Source organism: Hetaerina americana, unplaced genomic scaffold (assembly GCF_022747635.1).
Source record: "Hetaerina americana unplaced genomic scaffold, ioHetAmer1.1.p SCAF_2, whole genome shotgun sequence".
In the NCBI taxonomy this organism is placed as follows: Eukaryota; Metazoa; Arthropoda; class Insecta; order Odonata; family Calopterygidae; genus Hetaerina; species Hetaerina americana.
The window spans coordinates 47,912,502-47,929,046 of NW_027286763.1; the positions used below are offsets into that span (position 1 = coordinate 47,912,502).

Below are 16,545 nucleotides of genomic sequence, written 5' to 3' on the forward strand. Positions count from 1 at the left end.
GGAGACAATTACAAACACCCAACCCCTAGCTGGAGGAAAACCCACCCAGGCAGGAATTGAACCCGCGACCCTTGGATTGTCAGACGAGGACTCCAAAGCCACTGAGGCTGGCAAACATATTTTTTCCACCTACTTTGTACTTCCCAGGAACCATATACATAATTCACCAATTGATTATACGCGACAGCAAAACCACGATCATGTGATGAATTATGAATAGTGGAATTAAGGAGTTTTTTCTAACATTCCCTGGACTATGGCAAAATTCTACTTAGTTAAGCCTGCGACAGTTTCCAGCACTTTTGACTCTTTCTACCATTTTTTATATTCCCCCTAATCAATTCCTCTCATAGCCATCCGATAAAATGAATACAGATATGGCATGGGCATTACAAATTTAGGATGTGAATAAAATTTAATGTTCACGCTAATGTATCTGAGTGAAAGGTTCAGTACACGACTTAGTAATACTTCCTGCAAAATCATTTTTGCATGATAAAAAATTTCATTTCTTAGCGATCACCCTATTCTTAACACCAGCTTATGTCATCACCAAGTTTACTTCCCCACTCTCCATCAGATCACCATATGATTAATGGATGTCTCAATAAAACCAGTTTCCAGATTAAATAAGAGAAATTAAATACATTTCATTGTTTCAACTTAAGTTGATGTTGGCGCGTGTCAAAACTCTTCTGTATCAAAGTTGAGTTAACAGTATTATATGAAAGAAAAAAATGAAATCATGGGTTACATTATTTACATGAACCATAAGGATGTTTTGAGAGGAAATTACCAGGTGGGACAGGCTCTTCATCTCCTCCGTCGTCATCTTCATCCATGTCATCATCGTCATCTTTGTCATCATCTTCGTCTTCATCACTACCACCACTCTCGAAGTCATATTCCCTCTTCATCTTCTTTCCTCTGCCTAAATTCAAAAAATGACAAAGTAAACAACATTGGATCTGAAAATTGTATTCAAGTTGAGCATTATTAGTGATTTTTTGTTCAAAGTTCAATAATATTTTGTACATACTTTTAAACATGACCCCAAAGAAAAATCAGAAAGCCATAAGATAATAAAAATAACAGTAGATATGAAAAGTAACATCATTGAAAGTGTGAGGGTGGCTGACCAAGTGCAAACGTCAACAATCCGTCGACATCAATGATTGGCCTTTTCCTCAAGAAAATGGGCAAGAGAAAAGAGATAGATCATTCAATGAGATTGAAAATAATACCTATGCGATGGTTAAATATTCTCAACAATGTTGAAAGGTTGCTTCTCATACGCATAAGCGAAAAGCAATTGCAATGCGACACCATTAACGAGAATATAATTAGTGAGAAGGGGAAAGTGATTTTCACCGATCTTCTTAAAAAGAAGTCAGGATCATCAATGGCCTTACAAGTATTTCAGAGAAGTAGTAGTTTTTATTGGAGGGGAACGACGGCTAAGGTCATCTGCACCATTAGGGATGGATGGGAAAGGAAGCGTGGAGAGAACCCTGGTGTTGACATTAACCTATTCTCGTCGAAAGGCGCCAAGGGATCTGCAGTTTAATATCCCATCTGATGGACACCATACTCACTCAGAAACAATCGAATACAAAGAAATTAGAAGTATGGAACTCTGTAGATGAAATTATAATGCAATCTCAAATTCATTTTTGAAACTTATAGAGTGCACTGTCACTTCAAATACCTAAACAAAGAACCGAAGCATGTATTTTGACAGATGGGCTGGACACAAAACATATGAGTAGATTAAAAGAGCAATACAGAGTATGTACTTACCTTTAGGTTTAGGTTTACTTGGCAAAGGAATTTGACTTTCTAAGATAGGTTCAGTATCCATTCCATTATCTTGTTTCATAGCAACTTCCTCTTGTTTAACACTGGAATTAGAATTACCTTAAAATTAACTTAAACCATGAGATTGGATGACACTTCAACATTTTATATTAAGACCAACATTTAGGAACTTTGGGATGTATAATCCAAGAAAAACTTGAAAAATTAATAGCCATTTTGAAGAATAAATTTCCAGTGTAATAAATACAAAGCTTAACAGATTCAAGGTTTCAAAAATATTTTCGATGAATTGGCATTAATAAACTTTACAAAAAAGGCAAAGAAAGACATTTTATTGCTCAAATAATTTGTGGTACGACAGAGTACACTCATATTCACACTTCTTAGGAACACGAATCATTTTGCACCCATTCTAATTCTTGCATCAATGCACAACAAAACTCTACGGACTATGCTTTGAATGAAGTATATACCTTTACATCAATTACCAAGTACTTCAAACTAAACTTCAAAGCTCTTAACATGTGAACCAAATACCAGCAAGGATGAAGAAGCAACATTGCAATCTGATGCGCTGTTGCTTGAAGGAAGAATGGTTTGAACCCAATTTATGCCAATAATTTATAAGAAAACTAGATATAACTAAGTAAGTTTGAAAACATAACTACCATGTACTTTACGGCAGTTTAGGAACATACCTATCTTCAGGTTTATCACCAACAGAACCTTCAGACTTTTCTTTAACAGGTATTGCCCCAGGAGGTGATGGTTCTCCTGGAACAATTGCTGAACCAGAAGTTCCTTCAGTGGTAGCAGTGGTGGTAGCAGGTACTGTTGCACTTCCTGTAGTAGACTAGAAAATAAAAACTTATTATTTCAAAACATATTAACAAACTAATAACAATCATTATTCAGAATAATTCATATGATAATTGCTTTTTAATTAAGGCATGAAAAGTTAACTGGTTTCGGATAATACACATTGCCTAAGTCATTTACATGAGGCTCCTGAGCATGAAATTATGCTAGCATTAGGGACAAGGGATGGGATTGAAGGATAGTGGGGATTACTGGACCAATAAATGCACACTAATATACAACAGAGGGGAAGAGAGTCAATGAAGAGTGGCAGTAGAGTTGAGTACAAAGGTAGGAAGATGCACATTAAACATAGAGCAAGTGATTGATAGAATATTATTAATACAGGGTGCGGCACTTACTTCGAGACAAACACGCGTTTCCTCGAATGAGATTTCCTTGTCGGGTAAGCAAAACTTTCCTCAGACTTCCCCAAAGCATTATACTTAGCCACAACATCGTAAACAGTTGATCTGGTGTACCAGAAGAATCGAACTATTTTGAAATATAACACCCAGTGCAAAGACTTTCGATAATAGGAGCTCTTTGATTGTACTCCGCACTTGTATGTAACATCTTGGCCATTTTGCAGTTAACACTGCTTACCAGATGCCTATAGATTTCAAGAATGCCCATCACAAACTACAGTAGAACTACAATAGGGTGGGAAATTCAAATCAAAATTTCTCCAGATTTAAGTGCCACACCCAGTATAGGTAAAAGCTGAACCACGGAACTTGGTTATTGTCTAAGTATACAGGCCACCAAGTAATCACTGGGAGAAAAAAGTCGACCGGGGATATTAACAGTTTGAGGAAATAATTGCAGGTATTCCAGGAGGGAAACGTATGGTAGCGATAAAAGATTGGAACACAAAAGTAGTAGTAAACAGAGCAAGTGAGTGATAGTGTATTATTAATAGAAGTAAAAACTGAACCACAGACCTCGGTTATTGTCCAGGCATACAGGCAACTAAGTAATCATTGGGAGGAATAAATTGACAGGGTATATGAACAGTCAGAGTAAATAATTGGAGGTGTTCCTGGCGGGAAACATTAGATAGTGATAAAGGATTTGAACGCAACAGTATGAGAAGGAAGAGATGGTAGTGAGGTAGGGGACTATGGTTTATGAACAAGGAATAACTGCATCGAAAAAGCAATAGAACACTGCAGGAGATAGGGAATAATCATGAAAAAAAACTTTTGGTTTAGACACAGCAATAGTCATACGTATACATGGAAAATGCCCGGGGATTCAGGAGGATATCAGTAAGACTATATTATGGTAGGACACAGATTTAAGAACAGGGTGATTAATGTACAGTTTCCTCAGAGTAGATTCAGATATAGATCATAATCAAGTACTAATGAATTGTAAGGTCAGATTTAAATAGAATAAAAATGGGAAGTTAGTAGCGGAAATACAATATAGAAGAATTACTTAGGGTGACAAGAATGGAGTATCAGCAGGCTGCAGAGAAAATTATTAGTGAGGAAATGGAGACCAAACAATTTAAGAAAAATGAGAATATATCCAATAAGGAATATCAACACCCACTAACCCAAACTCTAGGAATAATACATATGAAATGGATAAGGAAAACAAAAAACAGATGATAATCTTCTAACGAAAGATAAGAGAAGAATATGGAAGAATGTAAACAAGAGAGTTAAGTAGAAGAAAGTAAAAATAATTGACTAATAAACAGGGGCAAAAAACCAATAGGGCAAAAGAAGCATGGTGGAGGGTATAAGGACATGGAAATTTAACAAAGGAAGAGTGAGATGAGTCCTTTGAACAGAAACATGAAAGATCACTCAGGAAGTACAGAAGGAAAATCTGTGCGACCTATCAAAAATACACCAATAAAATTACTAATTGAACCAGGAAAGATGCAATATGTATGTGTGTGTGTACATCTAAGACAAATTCACATGCACACACCACGCCATCCGCACAAGATGAAACAGAATTTATTATTTTTGAAAAAGAATATGCCATGAATAGGACACATTGACAGGTTTATGAGTTATCAAATGAGAATGGCCACCCAGGACAGCCTTCATGGTGATGCAAAGTTAATTTGAATCAACTCTTACCTGATTTGATGATGACTGCTGGTTATGACTTTGATTATTTGTACTCTCAGGAGGGTGTTCAAGGGCTCGCAAATCCACTGCAGTCCCTCCCTCCAGCCGAATTACTACAGCATCAAGCAAGCGCACAAGACCCTCAGATTGGTCCGCATCTACAGTTACAGAGCCAAGGCGTCCACTTTCCAAAAACTCCAGAAATATGCCCACTCGTTTCTACAAACCAATCAAAGGAGAATGGGTAAATGATAAGGGTGAGCAATGAATGTATTAGGAACTTCGATAAGTCAAAATTTATCTTGAATACATATTTTAATCTTTTTATCTTTGCCTTTTCAAGGAAACTCAAAATTAGTTTTTTCTTAAATTAGAAGAGGAATACAATCACTTACTGAAAATTATTCCAACACTTTATTCAAATTGCTGCACAATAAATTAAATCAGGCACAAGAAGATTGAGCATTTTTTCTTTACACAAGAGCACAGAGAAAAACTTATTGACAAAAAAATGTTGACAACTTATGAACCTTTAGATAGTGGGAAACTTTTCTGTGGGTAGGCAGTACATATTAGAGATGAGAAAGGTGGGGATATAAAGCAAATTAAGAGTATGGTGTGAAGTAGGAATATATTTTATGATAAGATAATTAAGTCACACATATAATGTTTTTCCGCAGAGCTATAAAACTTATAGCACAGAAAATAAAGAAATAGCACATTGAAAATGTTATCCAGTCATATCACTAACAGATAACATCCTAAATTTCAAACGATGCAAGATAAAAGTGGGCATTCTGAAAAGTTTATAATGGGGTTAATACTAAATTCTAATACTAATAAAAAATACTAATACTAAGAGCACTAAAATCCTAGAGTCAAATGTGTGACCATAAAACATTCACATCAGAGGTGAAACTTAATAAGGCTTGCTGAGAAAATGCAAAATGACAGGCAGTAAAACCTTGCTTATTTGATCCCATAAAATTTGAATTACTGTGTAACTTGAAGCTATGATAAACCAAAACCAAATGACTTCGAATACCTTTAATTCCAGATTAATTGAAATGAGTCAACAATCTTTTTTGTCTGCAGTTTGCCAAATATTCCTGCGGGGTATTCATTTCTTACTCAAAAAATATACTTATACCAGTAAGTTCTTCTATTAAAAATATAGAGGTAAAATTATTTTTAAAATGCTCTAAGTTAATTAACATAATACTTTAAGTATAAATAAAAACAGTATTGTGCTTTTCTGGCCATAACTTTTGATATAACATTGTTTATTTTGTACTGGGATATTTTCAAGTTTAATTATTTGATCCCTTAAATTTTGAATATTGAGGTTTCACTGATTAAAATTAATTGCACAAAGAAAGAGGAAGAGAAACACCCACTAAGCTATTCCAGCCAGAACATCAACTTTGTATTCAAGCTAGTGTGAGCCTTTGGTCAACTAAGACAACTATTAATGGGCCAACACTTAATATTTAGTCACATTACATGTTTCAGTGAGATTTCAATAATATCTGAATTAATACTGTGAATAATGATTAAACAAAACAATCACTAACCTTTAGAGCACCCATTTGCTCATCTTTTCTTTTGACTGAATCTTCTGGATGATATTTTATCTTGAACCTAAGGGTAAAATTGTAGGCATTAGAATTTTTTGGCAAGTTATAGCGTCATAACAAAAAAAAAAAGATGAAAGAAATCCCAAGAGGAGGAGATGAATTAGGAGAATTCACCATGATGTCAATGGAAAGGTAAGTAATTAGAATTAATCATCACCCAACTAAAAAGTCCCTCCCACTTAACATGCCCCTTTCTTAGAGCGACTGAAAATGTTTCAAACGTCAATCCGCTTGAACCCAATCGGGGAAGACACACCTATCAAATGAATAAATGAAACTTTCACAACAAAAGGCAAAATCACATGGATCTTTAAACGTAGTCTCAAAGGGGCCTCACCTGTGACATGCATGCTGTTGATGTAGATCAGAGCTTTGGCAGCTCACCCTGTGCTAACTAAGGTTTAAAATTCTCCCTATAACTGCTCTAAGTCGACCTTCCTCACATTTCTTCATCCAAGGGCAAATTCACCCATATGATCCATTTAGAATTTCGCAATTTCACTCACGAAACAATCATTATACGTTATATATATTCCTTGCATGAGATATTTTTTCCATTTCCAATGTAGGCGGTGCTTGAGCAGATCGATATTTGTTATTTCGCACGCAAAATGTATAAACACACAAGATAAAAAATGCGCAACAATTCAGATTTGTTCCATTTCCTCTTCATTGATGTTCCTTACATGTTTGGCTTCTCCATCAAAGTGCAGTTTTGATGATGGCAATTTTTTTTACTCTAAGCAAAGCTGTTTAGGAAAAATAAACAAGTTATTGCTTAGGTTTTACATGCTAAGCATAAGACATGGCGAATCTTTGAAATGACATCTACCTTTGATAAACCCAAAAAAGGAATGCAAGCACTGTGGGTGAAAAAGAATTAATTAAATAATATTTTCTTTAAATGTATCTCAAGTTACGAGAATGATTTGATACATTTTTCTCAATTAAATATTAAACATATTCCTCGATAAATAGGCTCAAATTGTAAATGATGAACAAATACAATGAACTAGAAACCGAGCATATAATTTATTTGAAAAATCTATATGCATAATAAGACACTAAAATGCTGAGTATGAATACAATGACAAATATAAATTTTGTTGACCATGAAACAGTCAGCATTTCTATATTTTTCACCAGTTTTACCATGAAAAACTATTACTAGTCAAGACAATAAAATCATAAAGCTTGGCACAACTGCATTACCATGCAAACCTGGAATAAACAGTTCTGACCCAATCCACACCAGATTATTTCACGCAATTTTAAATCAATAAACACAATGTGTAAGGTTGGAATATTATTTTAAAAGGATATAGATCTACCAAATATGACCCAAAAATGTTAATTTCCAGAAAACCAACCTAAAGCTGTATACATTAAGTAGAAGAGAGAAGGTATTACTTTATTATCAACTTAATGTCACAATTATTACTAATGGAAGCCATGCAATTACAAAAATGTACACACAATTATCACTATAATACATTTAAATATGAAATATAATACTATCTGAAAAAATATAAAAATAAACTTAAACAAGCTAATTAAGATACGATACCCAGAATAGAATATTTTTAACATGAAAACTTAACTTTGTACCCATATATGAGAAAATGCAGAAAATATTACCAATTCTACAAAAATGGCATTTAAACTATTTCTATTCAAGCTTCCATTATTAACATTAATTCAAGGATGTGTAATTAACACATTTCAAAACCATGTTACAAACTTATAATGGAAAAGTTAGTCCAAACTCTCATTTCCTTGGCATTAGCCTCCAATTGAGCTCTTTCATACAGGGTGTGGCAACATAACTTCCTTTTTTGAAATCAGCAACAATGAGAATGTAGAGGTCATAGCTAGGTTGAAGTGGTCTCATTTGACAGCTGGGGTTCTTGAGTTTTTCACCTACCCCAGTCAGTCGTCATCATGCATTAGAACAGCGAGGAGCGTGTGCTTGCCATCGAGGCTAACTTTTCAAATGGATGTTCTGTGATTGCAACCCAACGGGCCTTCTGAAATTGCTTCAATGTAGCCCTGTTGGGACCCTTACCCGGACATCAATCGTTACAATGGTCACTACATTCAGACAAACTGCGAGTGCGACAAGACGAAAGAACTGGAGTCCCTTGGCCCTTCAGATCACCTAAGAACACTGAGGCAGCGAGAGCCACCATCTTGCAATCCCCATGGTGTTCCTCACGGAAACATGCGTCAGCCCTTGAACTTTATGATCTTTCAGCGAGGCGAATTCTTCACAATGAGCTTCAACACCATCCTTACAAGTTGGCGATTATGCAGGAACTCTCCAAACATGACTTATATTCTCAAGAGGAAGGCATGTGAGGCTCTTCTCAAAAACGTTTCTCAGGATGCAATTGTGTTCTTCAGTGATGAAGCCCATTTTCATGTGAGTGGATATGTCAACAAAAAGAACATGCACTACTGGACTGAAACCGATACCAAACAATTGCACCGATTGCCTTTGCATTCACTGTGTGTTGTGCAATTTCCTCAGTCAGTATTGTTGGTCCTTGGCTTTTTTGAAGAAAATGAGGTTACCTTGACAGCACATCCAGATCGGTATGTAAATGTGTAGGAGGACTTTCTTCTACAAGACTTGAAGAACTGGACTTGGGGAACATTTGGTTTCAACATGATGGAGCAACGGCTCACACTTCGACGGCATCAACGACTGTATTGAGGGAACACTTTCCCGGGGCACCTAATCTCAATAAGGGGCGATCAGGAGTTGCCAACCTTCTCCTCCAATTTGGCCCCTTGCAATTTTTTTGTGAGGTTTTTTGAAATCCCACGTTTATGTTGACCGTCCAAGAACCCTACAAGACCCGAAGGACAACATCTGGGCAGAAATTGCCAAACAAACCTGCTACTATGCTGTCAAGGGTCATGACAAATGCCAGTAACCTGCTTATTCAGTGTATGGACAATGGGCGTCACCTTCCTGATTTGATTTACAAAACTGGGTAAAAAACTTAAAAAAATAACAAAAAGATTCTGGTTCATAAAATGGGTTTTTATTGCATTTTAAAAAAAGGAAGTCATGTTGCCGCACCCGGTATGACTAAAGCCAAACACAAACACTTATGACACTTAATATTTACCAATGTTGATCATTGTTTCTAAATCAGAAAATCAAGCTAACATGTAATTTTTGAGAGCTATATCAAATAATAATTTGTATTACTGTCATTCCTCAATATACAAAATAAAAAAAAATGCAAGTCAATGGTAAAGCAGTGACAAGCATAGTGAATAGCTCTTATTTTTGAGTCATGACTGCAAAAATAATATATTATAAATTAATTTCTCTAATGAATGTGTTAATCAATCAAACTAGGGAAGTTTATACAGGTGGCCAGCGCAAAACCACATCAACCCAATTCTCACTAATAATTTATTTTGAGCTGGTTACTGGGTGATAATAATAAGAAAAGTATGTAAAACGAAGATAACCAACCCCATTACGTACTAACAACAAATGCAGGCTGCCCGACACTGCTGAGATTTATATGAAACTGTAAGGGAAAACACTAGACGTCAATTCTAGGGGTGGATTTGGTTTTTGTAATCATTGCCAAAATTGTAATCATTTCATCTCTTCTAAATAAAGATGTTTAAGAGACATTGTCATGCTGCTCTGAAAAATAGTGTTTGATTCATTGTCCCAAAAAAATACATCACACGTGGAGAGTAAAATTTGAAAAATAGCAAAAAGGTTCAGAGAATACGATGACATGTATTTCAGTTGAAATCCCAAGGCTTGAATTGTTTCGTTAAAACAGCACTGGCCCCATACTATGCACAGTGAAAATAAAAATGGTTCATTTCAGGTGCTAAAACTCTCCTCAATTCAATTGAAATCCTGGCTATTCTAAAGTAAGCAAGTGACCAAGAAAACAAAATTGGAGGTTGCACAAAATAAATGAAATTGTGAGTCACTTATTTGTACCTGACTTCTTAGGGAATATACGACTCTCAATATTATATTTGTAATGGCTCTTCCTGACTATCGGTACTGGAGAGCTGCAAACACTGATAAAATGGGGGAATATCATTATTTATGCTCAAGTATAAACATAGTAAAATGCATGTAGGTATGGTAATTTGTTATGTATAAATCATATATTTAAGAGTGACTAAAACAAGGCAGCTTAAAAAATTTGCATGAATATTTCCCCCTGACTTCTGTCACAGTCATAATACATTTACCGAGAAAATTTTGATACTGGTTGGGAATCATAACAGAGGTACAATTGAGACTGATAGCATTTTATGCTATAGTATTCCACTGTTGACTGCATTGTGAGTTGCAGAAACAAAGTAATGCACTAACCATAATTATAACAATGAGATACTTTTCATAAGGGTGAATGGAAAAAATGATTGGTTTAATAAAATATGTAGACTAAACAGTTGGTTTAAGGACCGATGGGAGAGCTGTGCGTGGCACACCACAGACTATATAGCCCAAATAGCCATAACATTCAATATATACATATTTTTCATCAACATTAGGCATTCAGCACATCATCATGCATTATTGCACATGGTTAGCGCTCCAATGTACTAAGTATAGAGACTTTTTAAGGCATACTTCCCAAGCACACAACTAGTTGAATTAACTTGAGGAAATACCCGAAACTTAGGCGATTAAATTAAAATGTGAGGAAGAGCTCAGGATAGCAGGGTCAGTTCCCTTCCAATCTGGCAATAGAAAAATTAGACAGCATGGGCAGCGCTAAGTGTGCCCCAAGGGATCACACTTAGTCAAAACTGGGCCCTATTGTCAGTAAACCTTTTCATTTACCCACTGGACTATCATGCCCCCCATAACTGGGAAAATATGATAATCGAGTTTCATGATGTCATTAAAAAACTTCATGCTGAGGACCAAATCTACATTTAGGCTATATACAGCTACTGTATTTACATGAAATGTGTATGATTAACTTAAATGCATGCTTTAAAAATTTACATCATCAACATGCCCAAATATAGATAAATAGTACATAGATGGTTAAGGACTTTGCACCTTTGCCTTGTCTCTAAGTGCATGCCTTCCTACTTTTTAAGGTCCAACTTCCATCTTCTGAACTACTTTTCTCTTAATGGCATGTGCTACAATAATGTCAACTATAATTCTATCATATTAATCATATGGATACAACTTTTAATTATAATACTAATGTTTCCTAAAAATGTGACCCTTCCTCATTCCCAAATTGTTTCCACAGCCATTACTAAGAGAGACACTATTAATTAGAAATAAGAAACAATATCATTAATACATGACTAATTGTAAGGTTTAACACCTAAGGCTATACTAGGTTATATTAAAAAAAATAATTATTACCATTCTTCCTCTTTATGAGCAACAAAGAACTCATTCAGCTGCTGGCGACGAAACTCCATCTTGTACTCATTGTATTTGCGAATAGCCTCCTCATCAGTTATGTTGTCATCTTGAGTGGCAAGGTAACCCTTGAAGGATAGCATTGGGGGCTGAGTCTGACCTCCTGTAACATCTGAAATGTTTCCACCACCTGCAATACTTCCACCCATGCCAGCCATTTCAGTTCCCCTGTTAAAAGACATGTGAATGGAGAATAGGATTATCAGTAATGATTGACGTAACAATTAGGAACTTAAATATTTCAACAGAATTTACAATAAAAAGGGTAAGGTACCCATCTGAAACATTAAATGAGTTTAATAATATATAATGTGCTAGTTGGAGATAGAAGTAAATAACCTTGAGGTTTATTCCTAGTCATTAGTTTTACATACGAACACCTCACAGAAGTAAAAAAAAACACACCGTAACTGTAAAGTTAGTGGAAAGATACATTGTTTTTTTACTCAATTGATATGGATTGACGTTAAGCCTGAAAACATAATTATATAAAACACTTGTTTTAAAGTCATATTACCCAATTAGCCTTTTGGATCAAAATAAAAATGCATATGTAATAGATCTTGCAGCATTTGAAGTCTTTCAAGATGATTGTTATCATGACACAAATCCAAAAATATGGTTCTTGCATCAACTGCCTTAACTACGTAATTTGACAAGAATTTGACACAGCAAACATTGAACTAATGTCATTTTCCCTTAGTTTAGCTAGCTCAGATGGCAACAACAATTCACATCTGAGCTTATGCCTCTTCCACAATGAAACCTCTACATTGGAACTTTTTCTTTCCTTCTCTTATACCTTCCAAGGGCTCATTAATACCACCTCCTCTTTCCCTCATATAGTTTTCCGTAAGCCTAGGGAGGATGATTTAAGAGATGGATATTTACTATTTAAGAGTATAACCCCATATGTTCTTCTCATTTATTACATTTTTAGATTGTACTAGAAAGCACCAACTATGCCAGAAGAATGACACAGTGCCATCAGAAGTTAGTAATAGTTTTAGGGGAGGCGACTGACAGCTAAGGTCATTTGCACCATTAGGGATGGATGGAAAAGGAAGGGTAGAGAGAAACCCAGCACCCGCATTAGCATACTCTTGTCAAAAGGGGCCAAGGCGTCCACAGTTTATTGTCCTAGCTAACAGACGTTGTACTCAAAGTGCTCTCCACAAAGCACCTCAAGTAGGGATCACGATACCACTGCAAAAATACTACTCCAGGATTCCAACCCGGGCCCTCTCGATGGGAAGCCTGCACGTTAGCCACCGCACCATCCTGATCCCCACTATCAGAAGTTGGGAATAATATAACTTTTCATCTTTCTTTTTTGATTTTTAAAAAGTTTACCTTACTTCAACTCTTCAGCAGCTTATCTTACTTTCAACATTTTGTTTGGGAGAGTAGCTAATTTACTTTTCTCATTGAGCACTGACCCAGGCTGGAATCCTGGTAGTGGCTAATGTTTCATTTGGTTTTCCAAAACAACACAAGGGTAGGTTTGAAAGTACTTTAAATGCAGTATCAATTCATCAGATAAAAATGCAGACCCGTCGCGGCCAGGCTAATTTTGATAAGAACCACATTACTGGCATTCCTAAATATCCTAATTATGTCAAATTGCTCACTGCAACCTAATTGGGCATATCACATCATCCATATGTCCTCTCCACAAGTTAACCTGTAAAATGATTTACAAGTTTTCAAAAACATGCCCTTTTAAAAAATCACTTTTAACTCTAAAATAAAATCATTTACAGCACAAATACTATTACATAATCCAGACCCCTCCATTAGTTAGTCCACCCAGTATTTGAAAGGAATTTTAAGCAATTTTCTAGGGAATTTGCATGTTTCATTAATAACACGGAAAATGCTACAATGTGAGGGAAGTACCATTAAAGGTATTTTAAGAATTTACTACCATTACCAATGAAACATTAAAATCATTTCTTGGCAACTAGATCCAAGGAAAACACTACACTTTTATCTAAATAACTAAACAAATTATAACACTTAATTTCATACTTAAATTGAATATTTCAAAACACTTCCAGATGATGAGATTATTAACATTCCTGTGCTTCTTTGCCACCTGGATTCTGCTTCTATTTTGATATGTACCTAAATTTTACCTTTCAGCCTGCCTTAGACAGTAAAAACATATTTTGAATTGTAAAAAAAGTACAGTTAGCAATGATAGCCTGACCCTTAACAGCTTTAGCTATTTTTTGATGCATTATAGGACTGAAAGAGTAGTTTAGGCATATGATTGACAGTATGCAAAGGCATCTAGGGAAATGAAATGATCTATTTATCTTCTTCGGTGCTCAATTCTCCGATTTTTCTGAAACAGTCTTCAGTCTTCAAGTCAGCTCTTTATTTCCAGCACTTATTTTCAATTCTGCATTGGTACAGTAAGCAGCTTACATAATCTTTTGTCTACCACAGAGATCACCAGATTCAACTACGCTATCTGTACATTACAGCAATCTTTCAAGATTAAAGTAAGAAAAAATACTTCATTAATTTTCTTTTTGAATGATGGAAATTCCTAATGGAACATTCAGCAATGAGAACAAGATCGCTAAAAAATCAAAGTGACTGATTACTAACATATGAAATAAGAATTTTCAAGAACTGCTAATTATACATGATGAACAGAAAAAGAATTTTAGCTATACGAAAAGAACTCCATTAATAACGAATTAATGAAATGATATGAGAAATAAGAATTAGACGGATAGAAAACACATAATGAAAGGATGAAGAAAGAATAGCCAAATGAATTTGGACACGTAGAGTAAGGTGCAGAAGAACTCTGGGATGACCACAGTAGAGATGGAAAGGCCAAGGGTATAGAAGGTTGTCACAGGGTTTAAACCTTATACTCGAAGAAATAAAATTTTTATCTGTTGAACATATGTAAGCGATAGGGCCTCCCTTAACATCCACTTAGTCCAAAATTATTTTATTCAAGCTCTAATGAGGTAGACTGTCCTATTAGTTCTCTGTTCCCTCCTAACTATCATACTTTTCAAGACAGAAACTTCCCTCATCCAACTTAAACTCTCGTAAACTTCACCATTTGTTATTTGAAATAGTCAGTTTTATCTTTAAATGCTATTCTTGCTTGACATTTTTAACGCCTCATTTCATCCCTGTTTCTCACATATCTGGTGTTTATGCTCCCAAAATAAGTATATTCATTCACTTTCTCCAAATTCACTATTACTTTAATGTTAGCATTTTCTTTGTGATATACCATTTTGCATTAATTTATCTTCAAACTATGATCCTTCCACATTATCCTATTCATAAATTTTAGCATGGTCTCAAGTTCATTTTTTTTCTACCACCCTTAAAATATCATCTGGGAATTAAATCAGACAGGTACTTACATTCTTTTCTCTAATATTTTTACCTCCACATCAGCCTTCTCATATCCTATTCAAATAATCCTGAACATAGGCATTAAAAATTATTAGGGAGAACACGGTCTCAGCCATTTTCATGATACTTCTTGTTCCTTTCCCATTTTCACTGTTGCAGTTTAACTTTAATATAGGGACCAATTTTTTTACGGGTACAGTTTTCTCTCCAAAGAATTCCGATATTTATCACAATTTTAAATATTATCTTGGAATGGCCAGAACATTAAACTGCCATTATGAAAAAACCACATTATCAACCTGGCAGCTAGATAGACTAGGGTATAGTTCACCTTCTACTAGGCCCAACCGAGTGTGAAATTCACACATCAAGGTAGGGGGCAGTTCTACCCCAGAGCCATCCGTGGTTTCCCATGAAGACTTGGTACTGGTACATTTATATATCTTGGGGATATACTATAGTAAACCCTGGCTAACGTAGACTGCATCATGATTAACTGGGATTTAAAACATGTAACTCCAAGGAGTGTTTCTTACCACTATTTAACATACTTCTAAGCATAATTTGCTCATTTTGCTACAATATTTGAGTACCTTACTGCACACAGTTTTTGATGCGACAACAATACATGGTCAATGACAATTGAATTCAGTTAATTTTATTTAAGGTAGCAGGATTCTACACACAAATGAAGTTTGATGGTAAGATTCTACATTGGAATGATTCTAGAATGTCCTAAGTTATGTGTTTTCTTTCAGCATCAGACTTTTTAATGCAAATTTTTACTGTCATCAGAACTCAAAACAATTAGGTATGTGCTTGAGAAGTTACCAAGGCATATGGAAAGAGCTGGCTATCTATCATAAACAATTCTGCAGCGACTAAGCAATATTCATCATTAAGATAAGTTAATTATTTACTTCATGTAATATGAGCAATTCATAATATACCATACCACTGCAAAAATAATGAACTATTTAAATATGGTTTTCATACCCATTGAAACTTGCTGGGAATAAGTAATTACCAGCAAATTATTACACTTCAGCCATCTAGTGACAGCATAAAAAACCACCCTCACTACATTTTTGAACTCTGCCCATAATAACCTAGTGCCTGCAATTAAGGGTCTGGATTAGTTAAGGTTTATTGTATCATGTTACAAATGAAAAAACTTCCAATGTGAGAGAAGATTTGATAGCATAAATTGATGATCAAGTAACAGGCTTTGAACCAAATATGGCAATATTGAACTATCACGATTGTTCTGTAAAATTAATATGAAAGGAGAGCA

General features: G+C 35.2%; 1 protein-coding gene across 4 annotated transcripts in view; it reads right to left on the reverse strand.

Moving 5' to 3' along the window:
* Positions 1-16,545, reverse strand: part of Ars2 (arsenic resistance protein 2) — a 45,775-nt gene that overhangs the window by 15,811 nt on the left and 13,419 nt on the right. For 3 of the 4 annotated variants that reach the window (XM_071584582.1, XM_071584581.1, XM_071584580.1), the window contains exons 3-8: positions 11,796-12,023; positions 6,344-6,410; positions 4,779-4,988; positions 2,517-2,671; positions 1,801-1,901; positions 797-931 (exon numbers count right to left, since the gene is read on the reverse strand). In XM_071584582.1, the coding sequence (XP_071440683.1) occupies positions 797-931; positions 1,801-1,901; positions 2,517-2,671; positions 4,779-4,988; positions 6,344-6,410; positions 11,796-12,023 (896 nt within the window). Of the gene's footprint in view, positions 1-796; positions 932-1,800; positions 1,902-2,516; positions 2,672-4,778; positions 4,989-6,343; positions 6,411-6,743; positions 7,140-11,795; positions 12,024-16,545 lie in introns of those variants that run through there. The other variant, XM_071584583.1, reaches the window with a different exon arrangement.